The following is a 27,703-nucleotide window of genomic DNA, read 5'->3' as shown; positions in this document are numbered from 1 at the left end:
ATGAAGATTGAATTTGCTCCCCGCTCCATCCCTTTCGTGAGGAGACTTCAGACGGCTTCGGTCCTCCAGTGGGTCTTCAGTTTCTTGGGCCTAGGTAAAAGACCTTACAAATCTTTCTCAGAAAATCAATGGTTGTTTCAGAGCATTGTTCCTGCCACTTCACAATGGCAGGCAGGAAGGTAAGGGAGAGGGGGGTGTTGGCTATCACGCTAATGGATCCTGGAAGATCATTTATATGAGGCTGCAATTATATCCACACTTATCTGGGAGTAAGCCCCATTGACTATAATGGAACTTCTGAGTAGACAAGCATCGGTTTGGGCTCTGATTCTTTCCACATTAATTCATTTTTGACCAGCCCATGGGTGTACACAATGGTCCCTGCTTCGTATATGCAACATGGGCAGAAATGGCTTAAGGTCATCCGGAGACCTGCTTCCCTTAACCCAAGAAACAAGGCTGGTGTCTGAAAGAGATTTTTCCTGGACTCCTCTTGTGACTTGAACAGTGGCCCAACGTGCAGATATTTAGCAGATATGATGCTTTGTGGCCTGGAAATAAAGCAGAGGAAACAAAATTCACAGGCTTCACCCTACCTTGGATTGTCGATTGGGTTGGGTAGGGACTTATCCTTGCTGCCTTTTCTGTAAAGCATAAACTGTAAACTGGTGGTGTGTCCTGGAATAAGGATCACTGACTTATTTAATGACAATGGGTGCAAATATAGTACATATTGCTAACGTACCTTTGCTCTGGGTAAGACTAACAAAATGGTTGGCATTAATAACTAATTCAGACATAAGGACAAAGAACCCATTGATTTAAGAAGAGTCAGGGTGCTAGCAGTTTCAGATCAGGGTGCTTGCAGTTTTCACTTCTGCTCCAAAATAAGGTGGTCTCTTGAACCTCTGTGCTACGTACAGAACGAAGCAGTCAGCACTGTGCATGATGTATTTCCAGACTGGGCTCTGTGCACTCACAATTTGTTGCAGTCTTTCCCGACACTGGTTTTGAAGGTGAGCAGTAAAGGTGCAAGGTAAGATTGATGTGGATTGTTGGATCAGAGGCCTTTTCAATGCTCTCCTTACTAGTCCATGTGCTGCAAGGCTGATCTGTGGTACCAATGTGTGAAAGTCCACTGAGTGGTTTCCTGAAATCTTATCAGGTTCTTGCCTCCTGCGGAAGCCTCACAGCTGTTCTCTAACAAGATCTGTGAAAACTTATCAAGGCGCTGGGGTGGGGAGAATTCCATAGGTCAGTCAGTCTCTTTCAGCTCAGTCATGTTACTTTTACTGGGGTGTGTTCAAGGGATGTGCAAGGAGGTTAATGTCTGAATATGCTTCCGCCTCTCCCTGCCAGACCCCCACTATCTCCAAGAAAAAAAGAAGAAGAAAAAACACCCTTTGGAGAAGGGAGAGAGGTAACAGTTGACTAGGATCGCTCACTGCAAGGCCTTTGCTCAGCTCTCTTGTGCACTTCCATGATGCCTCTGATGGCTGGGGAACATGGGCAAGGGCCTTAAGTGGACATTCCAAGATCAGCTTGTGAGGTGAGGAGGTGATGCTTGAGATAAGCTTATGGTGACACAAGGTCCCAGACCATTTGAGGCTTTAAAGGCCAAACCCAGCACCTTGAATTGAACCTGGAAACACGCTGGTAATTAACTAAAGTGGCAAAGGATTGCCCTGAAATGGTCTGGTCTCTTGGCCCAAGTCAGATCCCTGGCAGTGGCACAGAAGTATCTGGGCTGCCTTCAAGGGCAGCCCCTCAAAAAGTGCATCACAGTAGTCCAGCTACGTGATGCATGAAGAGTCCTGCCGTGGTTCATGGGGGCCTTGCAAGGCCTTCTCTTGTGCGGAAGGGAGCCATCTGTACCACCTGTGACACTCTTGCCCTTCCCCAAGGTAAGTTTCAGGGAAGTCAGTACTAAGAGCTGAGAAGGGACCTCCCTCACCCTTCTCAGCAGGCTTCCCTAATTTTGCCTCCGTTTTCTCTCTAAGGATGATTACAGGTTTACCAGATTGGTTTCAGTGCCCTTGAGAACGACCTGGTCCATGGCAGGTGACCTTGTTCTGATGCTGCAATCTTGGCCTGGGAGGAAGTCTCTTTGACCTCAGTGGCACTTCCTGCTAGGAAGACATGCATGGGATTGTATCGTTGCTGCACTATGCCAGGGAATGATCCCATCAAGCCACTACTGCAGGAGCACAGTCAGCCACCAAAATGCAGCAAGCCTGCACAAAATGCATGGCAGCTCTGGCAAGCAGAACCACTTCTGGGTCCTGTCCCAGCTCAGATTAAGCCCTGAATAATCTAGTGCTAGCAGGAGGCACTTAGAATTTCAGAATATTTTGCATTGCTGTGTAGAGGAAGAACATTTGGGGTTTTTTTTTGTTTTTTGTTTTTGGCTTCAGCTCGACGGAGCCAAGAAACACAGTGGCCAACACACAGACAATTTGGAGAAAGCCAAAATGGTTTCCAAGACAACAGCACACCACTTGGACACGGGAAATGGTCCCTTCGGATGTGCGCTGCAGGGCTGGCAAATGCAAGAAGGTGTGGTCTGGCTTGAGAGTCAGAAATTTAGGAGGTGACACTTTTTCCTGGCTGGAAGATGAAAGGACAAAAGTCTCAGTTAGTGGCATAGTTTGAGGGGGTGCAAAGCACTAAGCTTTGCAGGAAGCTTCACTGCAGTGTGCAAGCGGCCCCCCTTCAGAGCTATTCCGGGTGGTGGGAGCAAAACAGAGGTGAATGGGGAGGGGGAGGGGCCTCTTGCATGCCGTGGTGAGGCTCCGTGCAAAACGTAGTGCTTTGCACTCCCTCTAGCTACGCCACTGGTCTCAGCAGCCTGGTTTCTCACGCCTCTAAAGAAATGAAAGAAGTGAAACTTTTCCCCAACACTTTGACTCCTTGCTGGGAAGAGCTTCTCCTGCTCAAGTGCCGCATGCCAGGTGGCTGTGAAAGGCCAGAGCTGCTGCTGCTGGAGGCTTCTCTGAGCCAGGGCCCCCTGGTCTCTGTCGGTGTGCCTGGGAGCAGCAGCCGCACTCAGAGGCGCACTTGCCGCGCCAGCCGCCGTGCCCGTTCGCTGAAGGGCTTGGCAACAGCCTCACTCAGCCAGCAGCTGTTGTTGCCATGGTTCTGTAAATGAGGGACGGGCTTGCAGAAGGCGCTAGGAGATGGTTTGTTTGCAGCCAGCAAGAGCTGAGACAGCTTGGCACGCAACCTGGTGGCTGGCTGGCCTCGGCGTCTGAGCCAGCTCTGACGTTGGGAGGCTTCTTTCTCAAAAGCACAAACATCCCCCAGCAGTCTGCGCATGAAAGGCGCAGCTGTTTGCACAGGTCTGGGAGCTGGGCACCCCTTTTGTTATAAGGACAAAGAGAGCTGGAGTGCGCACCCCTCCCCGACCAGCACAAGAAGCAGCCACTATATGTGCCTGACCCATGTGGTTCCACTTGACATCCAGTAGATGGCACTGTGCAGGATTGGACCCTGTGGAAGCAGTTCCCACCGCACCATGCCAGGGTTCTGAAGTGAATAGTTTCCTTTAGGTCAGCGATTTTTAACTAGTGTGCCACGGCACATTGGTGTGCTGTGAATGGTCTACAGGTGTGCTGTGGGAGTTTGAGAGAGGGTCATATATTAGTAGGACCCTCAGACCTGCAGCATGCCTTGCCAATTAGTTTAGATTGTCAATTGGATGACATAAAGCCTTGATGGTTTTAGTGCCTTCTTAGTGCGCCATGAGATGAAAAAGGTTGAAAATCTCTGCTTTAGGTTGTCAATCCACAATCCACATTAATCCACAATCTTTCAGTCTACATTGAGGTGCACTCAAGATTTATTTATTTATTTATAGTATTTTTATCCCGCCTTTCTCTCACACCTAAAGGGAACTCAAGGGGGCATCTAACAATTTAAAATCACAAAACCAATACAATACAATATACATTAAAAACAAGTAAAACAATCACCCAGGATCACAGCTACTAAAATATATATCATTAAAAGCACCAGCCCCCAGTATCAGTGAAAAGATTTACTGAATAAGAAGGTTTTGAGGATCTGCTGAGCGGTCTCTATAGAGAGAGCCATTGTTAATTCCAGGGGAAGAGGATTCCGTAAGTGAGGTACCACCACTGAGAAGGTCTGATTCCTAACTGCCAACCCCCTCACCTCTACTGGTGGTGTCACAGTCAGAAGGGCCCTTCAGATGACCTGGGAGGATGGGTAGGATTACATGTATGAAGAGATGAGTCTTATTCAAACTGCAATGTCAATCCACAATTGGCATCCTTCAGTCTCAGAAGACTATGGGATCGCACTCTGAATAGTGGTTCTGGAACAGTGTCCTCTCCAGTGTGCAAAGCCTGGGTAAAGCAGATATGGAGAATAGACTGTTTCCCATGCAGCAAATCCCCCCTCTCCACGTCGCTGAAATGGTCCAATGGAAAGGCAGAAGCCAATACGGTTGGTTCCAGCAGCGTCGCAGGAGTTGCCAGAGTGTGACTGTGTTCAGCCATGAACTGACTCAGGGACTCCGGCTCCGGATTTTGCCTTGAGGTTGACTCCTGAAGCCTTTTCCATAACTGGACGTAGCCACAAGGCAGTGGAGGTTTGGGATCAGAGTTTTCCTTCTCTCAGATGAGCTGCCTTCCCAGGCTTCACAAGTCCCACCTACCCGGTGGCTGTTTAGTCGCCTCTTACGACAAGTACAGCCAAACTGAGGGCCTATTCTTATCTCCCAGGCCCCAGGGGTTGTCAGTATTGCAGTGTTGTATTGCAGTATTGCAATACACTGTACTGCAGTGTCAATACATTCACATAAAATGATAGTATAAGGCCTGCACACAACGCCTGTGTACTTTTGTATCGGTTGTTTTTATGCCAGGCTGTGAGCCTCCAAAATGGAATGAAAGGTCAACACTCAATACTTAAAATATAAGTATTTTAAATAAATATTACATTGTTAGGACAGAATTCCATAATTTCAGGCATGTTCAATAGGAGAAACACGTGTGCATGAGAACAGCAGAAGTTTCGTGCTGGTTTAAGTCGATAGCACTCATGTTGTCATATGATGTGGAGTAGGCAACCTTCAGTCTCGAAAGAGTCTGGTATCGCGCTCTGAATGGTGGTTCTGGAACAGCGTCTAGTGTGGCTGAAAAGGCCAAGATGTAGAGTGGAACATGTGGAATAGAGATAATGACCCCTGTGTTGCATTGCACCCCTGAGCCAAAGGCACACACTTTGACTGCAGAAAGCCATCAGAGAATGACAACTGTTCTTTTTTCCCTTAGAAATGAAGCTTCCCCCATCACTGCATCTCTGTTCTGGGAAATGCAAGAGTTGTGGAGCTGAAATCAATGCGGTTATTTTTAAATTGGCTGTTTTGGCATTCATAATGTTTTGATGTTGAACTTTGACCTTAGGAACCATATTCGGATTTCTGACTCAAAATGTGAAATTCAACTATTTGGATTGGTCTTAGTTAAACAAAGAAATGACTGTAAAATGAAAGGGCCAATACAATTTAGCAGTTAGGATGCTCAACTGGGAGCAGGAAGACCCAGTTCAAATCTCCGCACAGCTCGCTGGATGACCCGCAGGTGGTCAGTCTCTTTCAGCTCAGTTCTCCTGATGTTCACTGGGGTGTGCTCAAGAGATGTGCAGGGAGGACAGTGACTGAAGCTGTTTCATTGTCTCTGCAGTGAGCAGCCACTGAAGAGGAACAGGGTGAAGATATGGAGTCATACCATTTCATGCCATTTGCCAACTGTTTGCTGCTGTTTATCAAGTGACAGTTTGGGTGGTGTAACCAGCTTGATAAACTTGGTCACTGGGAATGACTGGAAGCCTGAACACCATTTTCCCCCCACAGTCTGCACTTGTTACATGGTCACATTCTCCTGACCACTTGGCAGTCAGTCCCCATCAGACCCTGAGTGTCTGCCTTAGGTGAGGCAGCCCCAGCACCTCCTCCTCTTTAGTCCTATCGCTTGCTCCCCTTCTCACTTGTTGTGCAGCCCCTAGGAGTCCTGCTCACAGCAACAAGGGACAAAGAGAGCGCCTGGCTTTTGGCTGACCCGTGGGAAGGTTGGGGGCAGAGAGTGCTGGCCCCCTGACTCTTTTGGCTGTGGCTCTTTTTGGAGCGTTGCTTTGGGGGGGGGGTGGTTCTGGAAGTCAGTAAGGCAACTTCCATAGCCCCAGAAAAACTGTAGGGAAGGTAGAGAACACCACTGCGTATCCCTTCTGCGCACAATTTTATCCCCTCCCCCAATCCCCCCTCTGTTTCACACATTGTGAATGGGGCAGCAAATGTGGGTGGGAAGCTCAGCCCTAGATATAAGGAAGGCTTTGGATCATCATCCACACCTGGCGGGAGGGGATAATATCTGTACAGGAAATCAAATTCTGGCAGGCGATTGGTGATCTCTTGCTTCCCTAAACAGCCCCACCGGGTGCAAACATTTGGCCCCTTCACCCAAAACAGCCTCCACGGATGGGCCTTGCTTGGCCATCTCCTGACTGAGCCCTTTTCTCTTCACAGCGCAATGTTGCATCGTCATCTTTTTCGCCCTCCTCTTCACCCGCTTCTGGCTAATCAGTGTCCTTTATGCCGCCTGGTGGGCCCTTGACTGGGAAACACCAAGCAGAGGTGGAAGGAAGATCCACCGGGTCAGGAATGGGGCTGCCTGGAGATACATGAAGGACTACTTCCCCGTCACAGTAAGTGCAAGGCTCAGGGCCAGAGCGGGGAGGGCACTTTCCTACATTGCAGAGAAGTCAAAATGCAGCATATGGTTGTTTTGGGATCATTGACTGGATAGTGGAGCGAAGTGGAGACCTTAAAGGGCCTCCAAATAGGCTACAAGCAACCACCAGGCATGGTTTTTCAAAAGAAGGTCAACTTTATTAAGACATATAGACAGCAAAAAGGCCATGGTTGCTTTTAAGTTTGGTTGCACAGAGATCTGAGTGGTTGTGGATGAAAGGGTATTAGCAAATAGCTCCACCTGGCATGAATTGACTGAAAGATGAGAAAGCAAGAGTTAAGCTGATGGCTGTCTGAGTTTTCTCCACCAGGGACATCCCAGAGAAGGAGAAAATTAGCAGGAGGTGTAAAACAAGCCCCAGGGGGATGGGGGATTTTAGAAGGGAAGAGATGTTCTTAAAAGGGTTAGCGGGAGAGAGCTTGGACAGCAAGGACACCTTCAGTAGGGAGGACCTTGCCAAAATTCTTCTCCGAGCACTAGAGCACTAGTTCTATGACTTTAGACAAAGAATACAGACATTCCTGGGTGGGCAGTGGTACCTAGAAGAACATGAGTGTAAGAAGAGCCCTGCTGGTTGGTTGGCAACCTTCAGTCTCGAAAGACTATGGTATAAGCCTACAGCACCGGGTATTCCCAGGTGGTCTCCCATCCAAGTACTAACCAGGCCTGACCCTGCTTAGCTTCCAAGACCAGACGAGATTGGGCATGCGCAGGGTAACAGTTGCTGTCTGGATCAGGCCAAAGGCCCATCTAGTCCAGTTTCCTGTATTTCACAATGGCCCACCAAATGCTTCAGGGAACACACTAGACAACAGACACAAACTGCATCCTGGTGCCCTCCCCTGCATCTGGCAAACAGAGGCAGCCTACCTCTACCTTGCACTTACCTACCGTGGCTTGTAACCCGTGATGGACTTTTCCTCCAGAAATTTGTCGAATCCCCTCTTAAAGGCATCTAGGCAAGATGCCATCACTACTTCCTGTGGCAAGGAGTTCCACAGACTAATTGCACGATGGATAAAGAAACTTTTTCTTCTGTCTGTCCTAACTCTCACAACACTCAACTTTAGCAGATGTCCCCTGGTTCTGGTGCTGTGTGAGAGGGAAAAGAGCATCTCTCTATCCACTCTGTCCAGCCCCTGCATAAACCTGGAGCATTTCCTGGGTGTGCAGCCAGGAGTTTTCTGGGCTTGATCGAGTCTTTTTTTAAAATTTTATTTTATTAAAAATAAATTTTAAAAATAAAGATATTGAAAGTTGTGTGGCAAGTGCAGAGATCTCGAACTACATTTCTTTATTCCACTACAAAATCATACAAAATATTAGCTATCAAATCTTAAACAGTCTACTACTTATTAAAAAGTACATTTTCAACATAAAAAGAAAAATGAGTTAAAATAAAAATGGACAGCCCAATCCTATCCACACTTTTCTGGGCGTAAGCCCAATCAACTCAAATGGGACTGACTTCTGAGTAGACATGCATAGGATTGGGCTGTAAATCCCCTATCTGCTCATCAAATCCATAGGTTATTTGGCCCATTTTCTCCTTGATGCGCAGGAAGTCCATGAATGATTTCCAACTGTCCATAAAAGATTTTACTGACTTGTCTTTAAGAGGACTTGTAAGTTTATCCATTTCTGCCAAGTCCAATATCTTTAGCCACCATTCTTCCAGTGCTGGTATCGCTGGAACTTTCCAGTATTTGGCCTACAATATTATTGCAGCATTTGTCATATATAAAAACATAATTTCATAGTCTTGAAATTGAGTCATGATAGATTGATGGCTGCATCTAGGTCACTTGGAGGGAGAGGCTTCTTGGTGGAGAAGAAATCTGAAAAGACCGCTTGAGGAAGGGGTTATGCAGGAAGGCGTGATCTTGCAAGGGAAGTTAGGTCAAGGTGGAGGGCCCAAATTTGCAAGACCCGAGAGGGAGGTGACCTGCAATTGCTCCACTGTGCGCCTTCCGTTCCAATCCATGGCCTGAAACAAAACAAAAAAAGACAGCTGCCCATCCAGTGGTTTAAATGTGGGTTTACATATAAAGCAGGAAGGGTCCAATGTTTTAGCAAAGGGCTGTTTGGGCAGGGCTAATCCTCCTGGGTCCATCACTGACCTCTCCTCCCCCTCAGTGCCTTTCTCCTCACCTGACCTCTGATACCAGCTCAGCTGAGAGATTAGTGATGGGGAGGGGTGTTGTGGGGAAGCAAATGCTGGGCATAGGAGCATTCAGATCCCCTCACTCAGGCACCCCTTGTCTCAGTAAGCACACACCCACACCCTCCTAGTGCCTGTGTGAAGTGTCCTTGCAGAAGGCCCAGGTCTCCATAAATGTGTCTGCTCCAGTTTTGTCGGGCCTTAATGTATACAGTGTTGGGCAGGGGAAACTGCCCCAAAAACTTGGGGGGGGGGGGCAAATTGGAAGGCTCATTGCCCTGGATCTCCATCTGCCTATTCCTAGCATAGAAGGTTTTGTCTGCAGGAAACGTGCCATGTTGCATTTGACCAGCAGGTGGCAGCCCCCAATCAAACTTGACTCCTGAGAAGTTGCCTCTCAAATCCGGAGGGTGAAAAATGTTTCAGATGCAATTTACAGGGTCTTCAGCAAACTGTTATTTAGGGAGTTTTGGAAAGTATCAAATATTAAGGGAAGTTTAAAAAACAGGAATATGTAAGTGCAGTTTGGTTAACCAAACTAGAAGTGAGGTGGGAAAGTACTAACAAATTTAACCATTAGAACAAAAAGTCCCATGGCATCCTAAAGAAGACCCAGTATATTTCAGCAGGTGCTTTCAGGGACCTCTTGAGGTCACTGCAACCCATGCCTCTGATCCACAAGTCTGAGTCCATAACAGCTACCGTTGAAATGAATTTTGGGTTCAATCTCCCCCCCCCCCCGATACAGCCACACCATGTGCTGTATCCCATCGGAGAGCTTCAATTTCTAGAGACTGAAGGGCACTTTTGTTCACTTCCACAGGGTAAGCCCTCACTGCCTGAATGGGTCTACTCAGACCTGCACCAGCTATATAGCCAGCTATACAGCCGATGTAAGTTCAAATGGACACAGGAAGGCGGATCAAGGCTGGGGACTGGATATCAGCAGCGTGGCTGACACTGATAATGCCCCCTTTCTAACTTCACTACACCCTACCTGTCCCTGTCTTCACCCCATTCCTCCCCTGCCCCATTCTGTCCCTGACTCCCACCCATCCCCCAAGGACCTTCCTCTGGCCCAGACGCATGACTGCAGCTGTTCATTACCTGCGGCAGTCAGGCCGCACTGAATGGCTCCTTACATTTTGTGACAGTGGTAAAGGACCATGTTCTGCTGGGACACGAACTTGGCCATTAATCTTTGAAGTGCAACAGGCTACAGTCCGTTGTTTTTGCTAGTGCAAACAAACCCAGCTCCTGCCCCTCTACTAGTCTGTATTTCTCAGGGTTTGAATGAGATCATGGGTGCTTCAGGCAGGCGTAAAAGCAAAGACTCCCTGGCCCATTTCATATTGTATACATTTCTCATTCGCTTACTGCTCACTTTGGAGGCTCCGACATGTCTTTTGTCCTTAATGCTAATCTTCTCTACAGCAGTTTTCACCGTTCAAACAAATTGACTAAAACGTCTTATCCTTTAATCCTTGCAACAACCGGTGAAGGAGCTTAGGCTGAGAGAGCAGAACCGGCCACCCAAAGACCCCCGCGGCTGAGTGGGGCTTTCAGCCTGCGCAGGTTCAACTCAATTGTACAAAGGGTGGGAGTGTCTATCAGGGACCTGAAGGCCTTCTTGGGCCTTTTGGAGGAGCCCCCAATATGCCTCCCTCCAGCCAGTTCATTGAATCAGGAGCACAGAAAGCTCCTGGCCCCCTGACAAAAGATGATACTCCTGCACGCGCTTAGGAGGTTCCAATCAGCTACAAAACACATGTCAGAGTAAAGCCCCCCTCCCCCATCAGCTGCTTCCCCACCCTTTAGCCACAAGGGGAAATGTGCTGGGAAAGTGGCTGGGATGGGGAATGACAACCACAGTGAGTCAGGGAAAGTACTGGTTGGCAACCTTCAGTCTCGAAAGACTATGGTATAAGCCTACACCACCCGGTATTCCCAGGCGGTCTCCCATCTAAGTACTAACCAGGCCTGACCCTGCTTAGCTGGCGAGATCAGACAAGATCGGGCATGTGCAGGGTAACAGTTGAAAGTACTGGCACACATATATGTCACCTGTGCTTTTTTTTTTTTCTAAACTACCTGGGAAAATGCTCCTTTGCATTAGGTCACCATAGGTATGGCATTCACATTCTGTTCTTCAGAATGAAGAGTCTGGTTGACTCACACTGGGGACGATCGTCCTTTCTGAGTATCAAAAATGGCAAGGAAGAGTTTCCACTTCCTCTGCCCTTATACCACTATCACTGCTGGAAAAGAGGGTTAGTAGAAGGTCAGAGATGCAGGGGAGTGGCAGCAAGACGCAAGTATCTCGTTGTCTTGTGTGCTCTGGTGGAAGCATCTGATGGGCCGCTGTGAGATACAGGAAGCTGGACTAGATGGGCCTTTGGCCCGATCCAGCAGGGTTCTTATGTTCACCAACAGGACATGTGCTGGAGTTTCAAGCTGTGAAGGCCTTCTCAAAGTAAGGGAACATTTGTTTTGCTACCCTGGAGTAAGCCCTAGCTGCCGTTCTGGGTCTACTTGGACCTGCACCAGCTATATAGCTGATGTAAGTCCAGGTAGACTTGGGAAGGATATCAAGGCCATAAAAGGGAATAGGATATCAGCAGTGCTACTGGCGCCAATACCATATCCACCCTGCTTCAATTTGCTCTCCTCCCTGCCCTGTTCAACCTCCCTCCATCTCCCTCCCACCCCCTGCGCCAACTTACCTGTGCTGGGGATCTTTCTCTGGCCCCTGATGCATGGATCTGGCCACTTGTGGCAATGGCCAGGCCTCACTGTATGATGTGTTTTGCGACAGCTATAAAGGACCTTATAATGCAGGATGGCTCATTCCGGCAGCATAAGGCCTGTTAGGAGTGGCCCGTAAGAGTCTCGCTGTGTTCCTAATGATGTCTCTGTCATCCCCCTTTCCCATCCGGAATGATAGTTTATCTTCAAAGTGAGGTGGCTGAAGCGGGGTCTTTCTGAATAAGGGCCCCCATGCTGGGCCACAATTCTCTGCTGGCTCTCCAACCCTTGCGGGAAGCACAGATGGCCCCATGTTCATGGCCGTTCCAGTGGATTCAAGGGCTGATTTGCACACCAGATTTGTTATCTGGTGTGCTCCCTGGGGCATTTGGTGGGCCGCTGTGAGATACAGGAAGCTGGACTAGATGGGCCTATGGCCTGATCCAGTGGGGCTGTTCTTATGTTCTTATGTTCTTATGCACTGTTCAGTTCCCTGCCCGCAGCTGAGCACACAGGATTTCTTAAGCAGGGGAGGATTAGTCCTCCCAAGAGATGAGGCAGGCCTCCTAATCTCCCCCTTCATATCTCTGTGGCTCAAAGGAATATGTCTCAGGAGGCAGAGGTGAAAAGAACTTGCCTCCCTCCTCCTGCCCACTGTTAATCTGGGAAGTGACACTAAATGTCCCTTAAGTAGAGGGAGGGAGAAGCAGAGGTGGGGAGAGGCAGGGCGGGGTTTCCTGCTCAGAGGAGGGTGCATAAAGGAGTCTCCTGGGACTAACCTAGACCTGGTTAGGTCTAACCTAATCTGGGGAGTTTGCTTTCATAAAATGCATTTTAGGGAGCATTTTGGATTTGGGTTATGATATGCAGGAAAGAGGCGTAATCCTCCCCCTGGCAGCCCATTTGTTAACTTTAACCCTTTGCCCAAAGCTGCTATGGAAAGAGAACTATATACTGCTCCCCCAGTGTCCTGCAGACAGCATTGCACCCATTTTCCAACAGCATCAACTAGACCCAACCCCAAGTTACTGCCTCTAACCACTTCCACCAACCCAGCTCTGTCTTCAAAGCAGGCTGGTACAAGAGGATGCTGGGAACAGAAGATGGTTCTACTCTCAGCATAAGAACATAAGAAGAACCCCGCTGGATCAGGCCATAGGCCCATCTAGTCCAGCTTCCTGTATCTCACAGCGGCCCATCAAATGCCCCAGGGAGTACACCAGACAAGACCTGCAAGGCCTCCTGGGAATTGTAGTTTAAGAACATAAGAACAGCCCCACTGGATCAGGCCATAGGCCCATCTAGTCCAGCTTCCTGGATCCCACAGTGGCCCACCAAATGCCCCAGGGAGCACACAAGACAACAAGAGACCTCATCCTGGTGCCCTCCCTTGCATCTGGCTTTCTGGCGTCCTCCTGGGCAGTGAAGGAAGTTGAGCATTTTGGCTTTCGGCAGGTGCAGAGTCTTGCATAGAGATGCATCCCTAAGAGCTTTGCTCTCTCAGCTAAAGAGCTGGGGCAGGTCCAAGGAGACCCATTGTAGAGTGGACGTCTCCGCCTCCCACTTGATACAGTGCAGGCCTTTTTGGCACAGATACACTGGTAGGGGAGAGGGTGGGATTGGGCCATAAGTAACACATGGGGGATGTTTCAGCTATTTCTCAGCTGTTGTTTTCTTAAACTGAATCGCATGGCAGGAGCTTACAGATTTTGTCAGAGAAGTGGCACGTGTGACCCACCATCATTTGTCCACTCAAAGCCACTCTCTCTAAAAGTACCCTCATCTTGGCAAGGGGCCTTGGCAGAGCAGTAGAGCACCAGCTTTGTGTGAAGGAGCGAGGTCCCAGGTTTGACCCAAAGCATCTCCTGGTGAAGGATCTCAGTGGGCAGAGCAGAACTCACTCATGCATGAGGAAGGCAGTTGGCTCAGGCAGCAAACTGGCAGGGGTGCCCACTTCGGTCTACCCAGTTGCCTTTGCTATTCCTCTTCCTAAGGCCTGGTGGAAAAAGAAGAGGGGGTGGTGAGCAAAAGGAAGCCTCTGATGCTTTAGCTTCTCTCCACTTAGCTCCCCTGCCTCCTTTTCCGATCCAGAAGCAGAAGGGGCAGAAGCTGTCACACCACCAGGTAAGGGGAGCTTTATATGGTTTACCACTTCAAGTGTCAGGAGGTCTTGGACCGGCCCAGACGGGAGAGACCCTCTCTATCCATGACCCTGGGTAGCTGCTGCCATTTCACATAGATGATGTCAGGCTAAACAGATTAGTGGTCTGATTCGACACAAGCCAGGTTCAGGTGCTCAAAATATGGACCCCTCGCTATCTTTTTTCCCCATGGGTGGAAAAGTTGCATTTTGTCAGTCCATCCCCCCTGCCTCTGGCAGCTAAATGTCATTTTAAAATTTTTTAAAGATTCCAGATCATGTCTAGCTTGACTTCTGCAGCAACTGTTACCCTGCACATCCCTGATCTTGTCTGATCTTGGAAGCTAAGCAGGGTCAGGTCTGGTTAGTACTTGGATGGGAGACCTCTTTGGAATACCAGGTGCTGTAGGCTTCTACCATTGTCTTTCAAGGCTGAAGGTTGCAGAGGAGGCCCACTTAAGGAGGCCCACTTAATTCTGGAAAAGTGCAAAGCAAGGAAACCATGTGAAATATGAACTGCTCTGACTTCATCCTCCTCCTTCTTGAATGAAGGAAGATCCTGACATGCCAGGGCTCCTCTTTCACCTGGAGGACAAGAGGCGTTCTGCCCTGGGGTTAAAATGCAGAGTTGAAAAAACAATAGTGTTCTCAAAACAAAAATAACAAGCCCTATTTCAGAAACAAAGGGGTTGGTGACTTCATACTCCCTGAGGGTAATAAAAACCCAGTTTCCATGCAATAGGACTAGTGGCCGCTGCCTGGAATTGCACAGGCACAAAAAACAGGCACACCCCAAGTGGCAAGACAGAGGCTGTTCTTGGTGTAGCCTCCTTGCACACATGCTCTCCTCCTCCTGTTCCTTTGAAACTGGACTGCCTCTCCTTCTTCCTCACCTCCCCTGGCCCACTCGGCTGCTATCCTGCCACTGCCCTGACTCTGATTCCCACACACCCTCAGCAAGGAGAAAAAGAATCAGAATGCTCAGTGGGGTGGAGGGGGCAGCAGAAAGACATGATGCAGTGCATTCCCTGTTTGCCACCCCCATGGTTAACATGAACACTTCAGGGTGTGCCATGATTGGGCCTGCTTTGCCCCCCGCCCCCCCAGATTAGCTTGCCATAATGTGTATTGACTTTAGAGTAAAGAAAGTGCCGTGTTGGTTGGCTTTGGTTCACTCCCCAACTGTTGGAAGTGGGTCTGCCTGAGTGGTCAGGCTGTGTGCAGATAGATCCCCATTTTCCTCAGGGTTGGGGGATCAAGACCCCTTCTTCGACTACACATTAAAGGGGGTACGTGGGGAGCCCTACATTCCATCCTATGCGTTTGCTGTTTGTGCAGCGGGAGAGCAGGTTCACCCCTGCCAGCCATGCCACCTCCAGCAGCCACATGTTCAGCATGCATATGTTAGGCACCTCCCTTCCCACAGAGTGGAGTCCTACTGGTTACAACTGCAGGGCTACAGGACTCCATGCACACAGGCACACACTGGGCACATGACCAACAGCTGCAGGCCCACTTCTCTTCCACATGTTCAGCATAGACATGGGAGGAGGCAGGAGTGTCAGGATTGCATCAGCCAAGTGTCCTTCAGGACATTGGCTTTGTCTTTTGGTGTCTGGCTGCATCAGTCAGTTGCCGTTGTGTTTTGACCAGTGAGAAGAGCGCCAGGTGTTTGGTCACTGCAAAGCAGAGCAGCCCGAGAACCCCTGCCCCACTGAGAGACACACAAACACACTGGCCAATTGTGGAGATCAGTGCTCGCTCCTGCCTCTCACCTCCTCTGCCCTGTCGCCGACTCAAACACCGACCTCAGGAGAGTCATTAAACAAGATTATCTTCTATAGCCAGTGGATGGCTTATGTAAGGCTTCTGCGCTCTTCCTGGAAGGACAAGGCTGGTACCATGGCAACCACGAGCCAAGTGAGGGCTGGGACATCACTGGCGAAGAAGGGTAAACCTGAACCTGAATCAGTATAATGGAACATTCCCTCTTTGATAAATGTGCTCCCCCCACCCAGAATGTCTCCTTAGGAGAGGAGGAGGGACCGCTTGCAAGCTGAGGTTGAGGCTCCCTGCAAAACTTAGTGCTTTGCACCCCCTCTAGCTACACCACTGATGGGTTATGAAGCGACACCATAAAGGTGCAGAATTTAGTACCGGGTGCAGCATTCCTTTCCTTTGTTAAAAGCAGTTTCTAGTCCTTTAGGTAGTATGCAGAGGGGGAGCTGAGTGGAATTTCCAGTGCTCAGAGGGCTTCAGTGGTCAGAGGGCTTCAGAAAGCCCAGTAGAGCTCTTTTCCTCCTCCTGAGCCATGTGAACAAAAGTGGAATAAACTGTGCCAAAAGAACACCTCCGTGCGAATGTGCATAGCAGATCCATGCTGCTGAATTTTCTTGCTCCAGAATTTAGGACACCCTGAGCACATTCCTGGTGTGAACCTGGCACTGCAGGCTGGGGAAGCAGGAAAACCAGCCACACAAGCTGGTGCTTTTGCACGCGGCACATTTCCATTTGATTCTGTTTCCTGCAAGAACGGATTTGCAAGGAACAATCAACAGTTGTGCGGAAAGAACAAGCGTCCTGCAAAGATGTCATTAATCAGGAGGAAATTTGAAAGGAGAACGTGACTGCCAAGTGATCAACTGTTGGGATCCATGAGGGCAAGATGTAGCCTCACGCTCCATTAACGCCCACCAGATGAGCCTTCTTAGAAAGTGGTGGTTGAGGGGATGGCTAGTATGTTGGAAGATCATGTCTAGTGTGTTGGGATAAATAAATTAAAGGCTCATTTGAGGACAGAGTTTTCGCTCTCTCTCTCTCACAGAGAGAGAGAGAGAGTGTTACGATGCGGGTATAGTTTCCACAGCAAGCAGCTGTCTGGCTGCACTCTCCACCTATCTCTCAAGGCCAAAGCGTAGGCACTCCCGGGAACAAAGACGACACACGGCAGAAGTCCTCCACCAAACGTCTCTTTACTATGTACAATATATACAGCAACAGTCCAGATAGCACACAATGCACGGATCACACTGACGTAGCCTTTGGCACAAACTCCACTCTGCATCTCCCACAACCCAGCTTGCCCTGGCTGGAGTATATACTTGCCACGGCCAATCAGAGTAAACTAGAAAGTGCTTAGTCACCTGGTATGCATCACCAGATGTTGCATCATCTCTTCCCATGATGCTGTGCGCAGTCAGGCCAAGGCTTCAGGGCCTGATACTATCCAGCCTGCAAATTACCTGCAGCCCCGGGGATGATCCCTTGACACACACACACACACAGAGAGAGTGAGAGAGAGAGAGAGAGAGAGAGAGAGAGAGAGAGAGAGAGAGAGAGAGAGAGCTGCCTTCGTCATTTCTTCAAGAGCCACTACCATGGCCGTACCTCCTTCTAAGCAGCCTTTTCTGGGGACAGGGAACCAGACTCCATTAGACGTGGAGTATGGAGTGACTTCATTCACTCCCAGGGCTGGCCCATCTATGAGGCCAACTGAAGCGGTCGCCTCAGGAGCAGATGGGGGGCACCCATCTCTGTGCACCTGTTTGCTTCCACTGCTCCTCTTTCTCCTTCTGTTCCCTGCATTGGAAAAGGAAGGGACCGAGAGGAAGGGACAGAGAGGAAGACGAAATGTGGAGGGGATGAGAGTGCTGAGCTGGGACATTGGCGAGTGGAAGGAGCAGAGGCTGGCACATCATCGAGTAAGGGGGGCAACATTTGGCAGGCCACCTCAGGCACCAGAAGGTCTTGGGCCAGGCCTGGTAATGCCCAGTAGACACAAGAGAAGTACTTGCTCTCGGAAGATGTCACCCATTGCCCTGGGTGTGCTTCCTTACAGTGAAAGAGATTGTTGAGGCCGGTGCCTCGTACAGAGACACAGAGTGGGCTCCTCTGAGGGTGAGTCCTTCTCACTCTCCTGTAAGGGTGTGGTGTGCTTCCTACTTCAACTGGGAAAGCAGTGCACTGTCAGTTACCAGCTTTTGGGGAACAGGGATCTAATTGATCTAATTGGGGTAGTAGTTTAATGAGGTAGAGTCATTTATGTTTAATGTAGTTTAATGTAGTTAGTAGTTTAATGAGGTACTGTCATTAATGGGTTATGTCAGAATGCCAGATGCAAGGGAGGGCACCAGGATGAGGTCTCTTGTTATGTGGTGTGCTCCCTGGGGCATTTGGTGGGCCGCTGTGAGATACAGGAAGCTGGACTAGATGGGCCTATGGCCTGATCCAGTGGGGCTGTTCTTATGTTCTTATGTTCATTTGTCTGCAGGAAATGTGGCAGTGTCCCAGCAGCTCTTTTCCACAGCCTTTTGTGCGTACAAGCGAAACTTACGGCATATAAGAGAGACAAACACGCACTTCAGGAGATCTGTAGGGTGATGTAAACCCCAGGATCTCACAGTTGCTTGAACCAGCAGCTGCCAGCAGACTGAACCACTGCCAGCAGACTGGACATGCTTAAGTCAAGGGTGGGGTCTCTCCCCCCCCCCCCCCGCACATCAAGTTTTCCCAGGTTGAGCATTGTTATAAACATGCCCCCTGCTGGATTCCATATATCTTGGCACTCTGCAAGGGACATGAGAGTCCTTAACAGCCGTTGGTATCAGTAGCTGTTCCAAGCTACTGGATTTCACGTTCTCCTTGCCTGGTGACTGGTGGCTGAACAAAATCATGGGTGCTGTTTGGAAAGGCAGGAGAAACTTTCAAACTGTCTATTTGGGGTTTCCTGGGAACGATTTCTGAGAAATTGCTGGTGGATGAAAGAAGCTTGCCAGGATATTGAGTTGCCTTGAGATGAGGAGTCTGCACATGCAGGTACATCTGTATAACCTATGTACAGATTTTTGTTGTTGGCAACCTTCAGTCTCGAAAGACTCCAGGCACCAATCAGACCTTGATCAGCTTAGCTTCCACATTACCTGGATTATATACCCTTGGACCAATTTCATTCATTTATTTAAAATATTTGTATCCCACCTTTCTGCTCACACTCAAGGTAGTGTACAGCATCTTAAAGTAACCTGAAGAAAACCCTTTGAACAGCAACCACGAGTTCTCCATAGAGGAGATCCTTTGGGATCCAGCCATCATCCATTCTCACGACATGACAGATGTACAGATAGGTTAAGGTGAACCTTAAAAATTGCTTCCTGGACTGCTGTCACTTGCTCACTTTGTACTCAACCTGAACATCAGTGAAACAGAAATTTTACTATGAAAAATACCACAGTTCTTCAGGACTCGCAAGAAAACGCAGCTTGCAGTTATCTCCCTGTATTCCCCTGATCAGGGAAATCAGGAGTGCAACAGAACACAGTGCTTTTTGCCCCCTATCCATGAAGCAGACACCTGTAGTGTCCAAGCCTGAAATAAGTGAGTGTTCTTGACTGGTGAACAGTGATGGAAACCGAGATGGCCCACAACGCATGGTGGAACTTGTGAGGTGCCTGGATACGCAGCCCATCAGTCCGTGTGGTCTCCATTTGGACACGCTGCCCATTGTGCGATGAGGCAGCAAGAGACAGCGTGTTCCCAGCCTTGCCTCATTAGGAGTGGGTGCTTGAGCGGCTCATATGTGCAGTCAACAGACCTCTGGAACAGATGGAACATCTGCTCTGGCAAGACGCACCTCATGAACTGGGACAGCCCAGAATAGAGGCCACTCGAGTGGTTGCCCAGGGTGGCCAACTTCAGTAGCTGCTGTGGTGGTGCACGTGCAACACTTGCTGCTCATGGCCTGCTTGTGCATCATTCTTCCCTTTCTTAGGGGGCACAAGTGCATTACCTTGTTGCATCCATGTGGTTCTTCCCCAGTGAATAGCATGCCACAGACTGGAGCAGGAGCACATAGATTTGACTTGTCTTGATGGACCACCAGGTTGGGAGACCAGCTGTCCCCCAAGGTCAGAGGCAGCAATAGGCATCCTCAGGTATATGCCAAGGGCCCAGAACTGCCCAGAATTCTCTGTGTCAGGTGGGCTGTTCCTACCCTCTCAGCTTGAACATGAAGCATGGCTACCAACCAGAGTGGTGGGGTCTGAAATCCATTTTGCCCGTTCCAGACAGTAGCTAAACAGTAGCTAAACAGCCATTTGATTGAGTACTGGTGCATTTTGGGAGGATTGTGTCTGGATGCTAATACAGCATACTCTTCCCTTCTTGCTAACACCTTCTCCACCTGTGTATTTGGAAACAAACCCAATCTTTGCAGCCATCAAGCTTGCAGATCCTATTTTGTTTTCTGTCTGCACCCTGAGTCTACCAGGGTGTGGGGTGTCTGTGGGGCCACATGCAAATGTGGTGGTATGTGGTGGAGTCCATGTTTACCAAAGCACTGGAATGGCATGTTCTGCAAGTATAAATCTACCTCTGAATGATTAAAGATCAGGGATTTGAATCCAAAGCTGGGGGCAAACTACATCTGACACAGGGTACAAGCCCAACCAGGTCTACTCAGAAGTAAGTCCTATTTTGTTCAATGGGGCTTACTCTCAGGAAAGTGTGGTTAGGATTGCAGCCACAAAGAATGGGCTGGTCATTTATCTGCTTGTTTCCCCTCTATCGCCAGAGCAGCCAGGAGGGAGTACAGATTGGGGAAGGGGGCTTTAACCATTTGCCCCAGGAAGGAAGCTACCCTTGGTACTAGTGAGAGCTTCCCTCCCAAAGCAAATGCCACCTGCAGAAGGGAGAGGCAAACCAGTTTGCCCTGATATACAGACCATGTGGCAGGTGGCTCTAGCGAGGACATCCATCCATTTCTTACTCAACCATAACTGAGAACGGCTCTGGGGATTTATTAATTTTTCTTAATTTACTTGGGAGTTATCTTATTCTCTCCATTGTGGGTTGTTCTGAGCACAGCAGTTCCCAACGTGTGTGCCTCAAGGGAAGGCTAATGTGTTGTAAGAAGTAAATGAATTTTAACTAAAGGATCCTGGGAGCTTAACAGTACCCACCCACAGAAGAGACTGCTTGCTGTATCCCTTGCCTCTCTCCTATCACTCCATCAGGAGTGTGTGATTCTGCTGTGGAGTGTAATTGTGTCACACTTATCATTCTGTCACTTCTATAAAGAGAAAAAGTGGCGTTATTTGCCCTGAGAGGAGGCTGCCTGTTTTATCTCTGCATGAGTCACTACTATGGTTTGCCCAGAACAAAACTCATGCAGAAATATAGGAGCAGGTAATTCATATTACAGACTCTGAATGTAAACATTTTCAAGAGTAAGTGTGATATGTGTGTCTGATATCCGTTTAGAAAAAGGGTGTATTTTCAGGTCTGTTATAGACCCAAAGATCCCATACTGAGTAAATAAATACATATACAGCACCAAGCACACAGTGGGCAGCAACTGTTAACTAGCTGTAGTAATCTCTGAGTAGTGTCAGAGCATTCCCACAAATAGTATTATGCTCAATGAGTCGTGATAACACAAGGGTTGCGTGAATCAATTCGCCCACATTAGAAAGGCGCCAGATCCATAGGGTGCATTTTCTTAAGCAAGGATGTGAACTTGCAAGAATCCTAAATGAATTTGGTCTTACAGTTGGTGAAGACGGCCGAGCTGGATCCTGCAAAGAACTACATCTTTGGTTTCCATCCCCATGGGGTTTTGGTGGCTGGTGCCTTCCTTAATTTCTGCACTGAGGCAACAGGGTTTTCCAAGATCTTTCCAGGACTGACCCCTCACCTGATGATGCTGACGCTTTGGTTCAGAGTCCCTTTCTTCCGTGACTACCTAATGAGTGGAGGTAAGCAGAGCTGGAGTGCACAGGCATCTTTTATAAACTGGAATTGGGTGGCAGTGGTGGAGGGGCCATTCTCAAAAGCAAATTGTGAGCGCTCAACAGGATCAAGATCAATGACCATGACAGAAGGAGAGCACATCTGTGCAACCTTGACCTACCACTGCTACTTACCTTTCGTGGTGCTTGTACTCTATTGTGGACAGTGCTTTATAATCCTCATCCATGTGTGCTTTTGTACCTGCATGTCTATCCACAAAGGCTAACATTGCACACATTGGATGAAATCAGCTCTCATCCACAAAAGATTCTCCCACACTCAATCTGATTGTCTTCAGGGGCGTCACAAGAAGACTCTGTGTTCCTAATCCTCGGATGAGTTAAAGGAGGTGACTATAGGAGCTCCTTGATAAGTTCCTGCTGATAGTATCTGTGGGATCCCAGGGAAGAGCAGGGCTTGGAGGTGCTACCCACTCATCCTAATGATGCAGGGATTTCCTGTCCCATCATGCTGTCAAGTGATTCATTCCCGGGCAAGCAGAACAAGACAATCTGTGCAGCAGGAAGACAAATGCTTCGTGGGGCAATTATTTGTGAGCTTTCTCAATGGGCATCACTTTCCATTATTAGCGTGTGTTTTTGACTAGCAGCATCTTATTCCAAAATGGCCAGAAGTTATACAGTTTCTGTGCAAATAATACTGTATAAAAAAAAACCATAATGGAAAATCTTTTAGATAGATTGGATTGATGAATGCTTTGGAATATCGCCCTAGCAGTTGTCTTTCATGTGTTTCTTATCCAGGGTTAATCCCATCTGACAAAGGAAGTGCTTCCTATGTTCTAAGGAAGCCAGGAGGTGGGAATGTGCTGACCATTGCTGTAGGAGGAGCGCAAGAGGCCCTGGATGCACGGCCTGGAGCTTTCACATTGCTGTTGGCGAACCGGAAGGGGTTTGTCCGGCTGGCTATGGAGAATGGGTGAGTTCCAAGCAGGGGTGACGTCTGACACAGGAGCTACTGGTTGGCAACCTTCAGTCTCGAAAGACTATGGTATAAGCCTATAGCACCCGGTATTCCCAGGTGGTCTCCCATCCAAGTACTAACCAGGCCTGACCCTGCTTAGCTTCCAAGATCAGGCATGTGCAGGGTAAGTAGCTACTGTACAATCAGATACTGCTAACATGCGAGCTGCATTTATTACTCTGTCAGGCCTCAACAAGGATCAGGCTCCTGGCCACTGGGTTGCAGGACTGTCAGTCCAACTGGGCCAGATGGAGGCGCTTGGTCTAGAATAGACAGGGGTTGAGTTCCCAAGTAGTAAACCAGGGCCAGCGGACCAAGAGGCAGGGGCATAGTTAAAACAAAATCTTCCAGGCTTGCCGTGAAAGCAGATCATTGGCGGTTCAGGAGGTAAGGCACTCAAGCCTGGCTGATGTTGATCCCTGAAGATGCTGGTTCCTGAGGAGCCTGGCACCACTGTGGTAGCTTGAAAGAGGAGGAACAATTGTTCTCTGCAGTGCTTTAGCAATAGCTCTGCAAGTAGCCGGAGGGAGCTTGGCAGGCGTCAGGTGACGCAAGAGGCCAACTGAGCTTCATCTTGTAGTTCTATCTGATCTACAGATAGATCAGATAGAAGCTGCTGATCCTGGTCAAGCATCTGGTTGTTCAGATACAGGCCAATTCCCCCCCCCCCCATTCCTTACTGACTCACCTGATCGCCTGCCTGCTTTGCTACCTGCTATGATCTTACCTGTTTGCATTGAGATTGCCACCCTGGACAGGTGAATAGTTGAATGTTCAGAAGATATGGTTGGGAACCTTCAGTCTCGAAAGACTATGGTCTAAGCCTACAGCACCCGGTATTCCCAGGCGGTCTCCCATCCAAGTACTAACCAAGCCTGACCCTGCTTAGCTTCTGAGATCAGATGAGGCAGATGAGATCAGATGAGATCAGAAGATAACATTATTGCAATGCAGAGAGCAGAATTTGGAGACAGCTACATAGCAGCAAATGCCAAAGTCAAAAAGACCATCAGATGCTAACCAGCTTATAGGGCATCAGTGCAAGTTCCAAGTGCACATTTTGCAGGCCAGGTGATGATGCTAAAACATTCCCCTTCCTTTTCTATCCACCCCCCAGGGCCTCGCTCGTCCCCGTGTTTTCCTTTGGGGAGAACGAGCTCTTTGATCAGGTGGAAAACCCCAAAGGCTCGTGGCTGAGATGGACACAGGAACGATTGCAAAGGCTCATGGGAATCTCCCTCCCTCTCTTCCATGCCAGAGGGATCTTTCAGTACAGCTTTGGGTTGCTTCCATATCGACGACCGATCTATACTGTGGGTAAGTCCACTCACATTACCTGGCACCTGGGAGGGGGTTGCACTGGGACTGGGAGGGGGTTGCACATTATTAATCACAAACGCTTTTGGGCGACTAAAAGCCCCATCCCACCTCAATCCCCGCATGGCGATGCAGAGGCACCAGCGTGGCTTCTGCTGTATTCTGTGGGGGATTTTTGATTGCTGGAGGTCTCTGCAGGGTAATGGAAGATTTATCCCCTCGCCCTAGAGTAAGCCCCAGCTGTCTTTCAACCACTGCCTGGCGCTGAGAGAGCATTTCCATAACTGGATTCATCGTGGTGAGCAACAACAGTCCAACCCTTCTAGTCGGACCTCAGCGGACTTCTTCCTTGACAAGATTATTTCCAAAGGCAGTTCCCTTTGGATACGACCATCTCTGATGGGAATTGACAGGCAGCAATTACCCCTAATTGTTTGGCATCTTGTATGGATCCTCCGGTGGTTTTACGCACTTTCACCGCCCCACGGCAGAGGACACTTAACGGGATTGAGCCACGGCGGCCTGAAACAATGGCAGCCGCTTGCTGCCTGACAAACACAATTAGCTTCGTCTCTCAGAGGGAGGGCAGATGACTCCACAGCCTTGATGGTCACAAAGACAGGTGCCCCAGAGCTGAATTTCTCCTCCTTCCTTTGATGTAAAGTCATGCACATTGGGGCAAAAAATCAAAACTTTAGATATAGGCTGATGGGTTCTGAGCTGTCTGTGACAGATCAGGAGAGAGATCTTGGGGTGGTGGTGGACAGGTCGATGAAAGTGTCGACCCAATGTGCGGCGGCAGTGAAGAAGGCCAATTCTATGCTTGGGATCATTAGGAAGGGTATTGAGAACAAAACGGCTAGTATTATAATGCCGTTGTACAAATCTATGGTAAGGCCACACCTGGAGTATTGTGTCCAGTTCTGGTCGCCGCATCTCAAAAAAGACATAGTGGAAATGGAAAAGGTGCAAAAGAGAGCGACTAAGATGATTACGGGGCTGGGGCACCTTCCTTATGAGGAAAGGCTACAGCGTTTGGGCCTCTTCAGCCTAGAAAAGAGACGCCTGAGGGGAGGCATGATTGAGACATACAAAATTATGCAGGGGATGGACAGAGTGGATAGGGAGATGCTCTTTACACTCTCACATAACACCAGAACCAGGGGACATCCACTAAAAGTGAGTGTTGGGAGAGTTAGAACAGACAAGAGAAAATATTTCTTTACTCAGCGTGTGGTCGGTCTGTGGAACTCCTTGCCACAGGATGTGGTGATGGCGTCTGGCCTGGATGCCTTTAAAAGGGAATTGGACAAGTTTCTGGAGGAAAAATCCATTATGCGTTACAAGCCATGATGCGTATGCGCAACCTCCTGATTTTAGAAATTGGCTATATCAGAATGCCAGATGCAAGGGAGGGCACCAGGATGATGTCTCTTGTTATCTGGTGTGCTCCCTGGGGCATTTGGTGGGCCACTGTGAGATACAGGAAGCTGGACTAGATGGGCCTATGGCCTGATCCAGTGGGGCTGTTCTTATGTTCTTAACTACAATTCCCAGGAGGCCTTGCAGGTCTCTTGTTATCTGGTGTGCTCCCTGGGGCATTTGGTGGGCCACTGTGAGATACAGGAAGCTGGACTAGATGGGCCTATGGCCTGATCCAGTGGGGCTGTTCTTATGTTCTTAACTACAATTCCCAGAATGCCTTGCAGGTCTCTTGTTATGTGGTGTGCTCCCTGGGGCATTTGGTGGGCCACTGTGAGATACAGGAAGCTGGACTAGATGGGCCTATGGCCTGATCCAGTGGGGCTGTTCTTATGTTCTTACGATGCAAAACCAGGCATTTTGAAGCGGTGTGGGGTGTACTGGGGTGGCCATCACGAGTAAATGCAAAAGCACAAACCTCAAAACCGCAAAAAAATACCCCAGGCCGGCCCATCCATGAGGCCAACGGAAGCATTTGCCTCAGGCAGCAGATTGGAGGGGATCCATCTCTGTCCACTTATTCAGTAGTGTAGCTGGAGGGGGGGGCAGAGCACTCAGTCTGGTAGGGAGCCTCAGCAGGGTGGGCAAGTGGCCCCTCCCTTCGGAGCCATTCCAGAAGGCGCATCACTGGGTAAGTGGGAAGCATTTGGCCTGCCAACTCAGGCTTCAGGCAGTCATGAGCTGGCCCTGGTAATACCTGCTAATTGTTGTGACCTGGTTTGTCCGGGCCCAACTACATGCTACAGCAGACAAGAGACTGCCATTAAAAAGAGCATTCTCTCTTCTCCTGGCATAACAGCCCATGATGTGATACGTCACCTCCCACCACCAGCAGCCATTGCTATGGAGCTGCAGTGGGGAATCCCGATCGCCCAATTAAAGAGGTGGTCGGAGTTTGTTTGGCCTAGCCTGGGACACGAAAGTCTCCTCCCAATGGGGAGGTGAAGGGGGCTGGGTCTGGCAGCTACAGCGGACCTTTTAAAAGGGCATGAGACCCAGCCCTCTTCCTCCTTTGCACGTGGGCAGCGTGGGAATACCAGCCCGCCCGCCCTAGAGGCAGTCTGAGTTTAACTGGTCGCCATTTGGGGCCGGGTAGGAATTTTTTGCTGCCTGCCAAGATTGGCCGAGGGGCAGGCAGTTTTTTCGCCTACCCCAGACTGTTATGGGCCTGGGGGTTACATCCCCCCCTGTTTGCAAACTGCCATTGGTCACTTTAAGAGGGCAGGTGGTGCGGGTTAGGAGGCGTGAATGGGACTTTGGCATGCACCTTCAGGCGGCATAGGCAGGGTGGAACCCTATTTCAGTCCTCAGGGGCTCGGCGGCACGAGGACGTAGACGGGGCCCTAGCCAGGACTGCGGGGCACACCTCAGAGGCTCAGCGGCTCGAGGTGGCGCAGTCTGCGGTCCGGCTGCCTTCCCCTTAAGGGACAGACATGGATGAGACGCGCCGTCCCAGCAGCAGGGCGCGACTCGGAGTCAGGTCCATGCCCGCCTGGGGGCAGAGGTTTCTGGTACCGCCCAGAGGTCCCTCCCCGCACCACAGGGGCTTTCGCTGCCTCGGATGCTGCAGGTCTCAGCCTCTGCTTCTCTTGCTAATGTGAAATAACGTGGCCCTTTTTCCCATATCTGTTGTCTCAAGTGTTCATTGGACAGTGCAGAAACAAAGAAAAGTGACAAGTTGACGTAAATGACTTGCTACTCCCTTGTCTTTTTCTCTCCCTGGTGCTTCAGTGGGAAAACCCATTCAAGTTGAGAAGAAGTGCAACCCGAGCCAAGAGGAAGTTGATGATTTACACCGGAAGTACATGGAAGAACTGTGCGCTCTCTTTGAGGAGCATAAGCTGAAATACAATGTTCCAGAGGACAAGCACCTGTCCTTCATATGAACCAAGAAGGTCATTATTCGGATGCCCCTGTTTACACTGGGATGGATCCAAAGAACTGTGGGGGGAAGGAAAGTAGCCACGAGTAGTGTCCTGCAAACACTTGGCAAAGAATTCATGCAGTGATATGATAGGTACATCTGATGGGAGCGTGCCTGCTTCCACATGTGCAAATGTTGTATAGGAAGAACATCTTTGGATTTATTTTTTTGTTGCCTCACTGGCAGAACTATTGTTTCACCAGTGCTAGCTGATGGAAAGCAGCTCTGTAATGCACTCCATATGTGGGATGGATGGAGTGAGTCTTTCCACACACATCATCAGAGCACTGGCCACCTGTCAGAGCAGGTAAAATAGCACAGGCGATGGGAAGGGGTAGAGGGAGGGCAAATGGGGAGGGGAAGGGGCAAAACTGGATGGGGAGGGAGGAGAA

At 49.3% G+C, this 27,703-nt stretch overlaps 1 protein-coding gene and 1 pseudogene across 1 annotated transcript; one reads left to right on the top strand and one right to left on the bottom strand.

Moving 5' to 3' along the window:
* Positions 1 to 27,273, top strand: MOGAT2 (monoacylglycerol O-acyltransferase 2). The gene is made up of 6 exons (XM_066620893.1): positions 1 to 94; positions 6,548 to 6,726; positions 21,366 to 21,570; positions 22,369 to 22,543; positions 23,706 to 23,905; positions 27,119 to 27,273. Exons 1-6 carry the CDS (start codon positions 1 to 3, stop codon positions 27,271 to 27,273), a joined length of 1,008 nt encoding a protein of 335 aa, XP_066476990.1.
* On the bottom strand, positions 7,386 to 7,502 carry LOC136646116 (5S ribosomal RNA; annotated as a pseudogene).
* Positions 27,274 to 27,703: the final 430 nt, after the last annotated feature.

Source organism: Tiliqua scincoides, chromosome 3 (assembly GCF_035046505.1).
Source record: "Tiliqua scincoides isolate rTilSci1 chromosome 3, rTilSci1.hap2, whole genome shotgun sequence".
Taxonomy (NCBI): Eukaryota; Metazoa; Chordata; class Lepidosauria; order Squamata; family Scincidae; genus Tiliqua; species Tiliqua scincoides.
The sequence above is the reverse complement of the archived record's forward strand: the minus strand, read 5'-3'. Positions and strand labels throughout refer to the sequence as shown.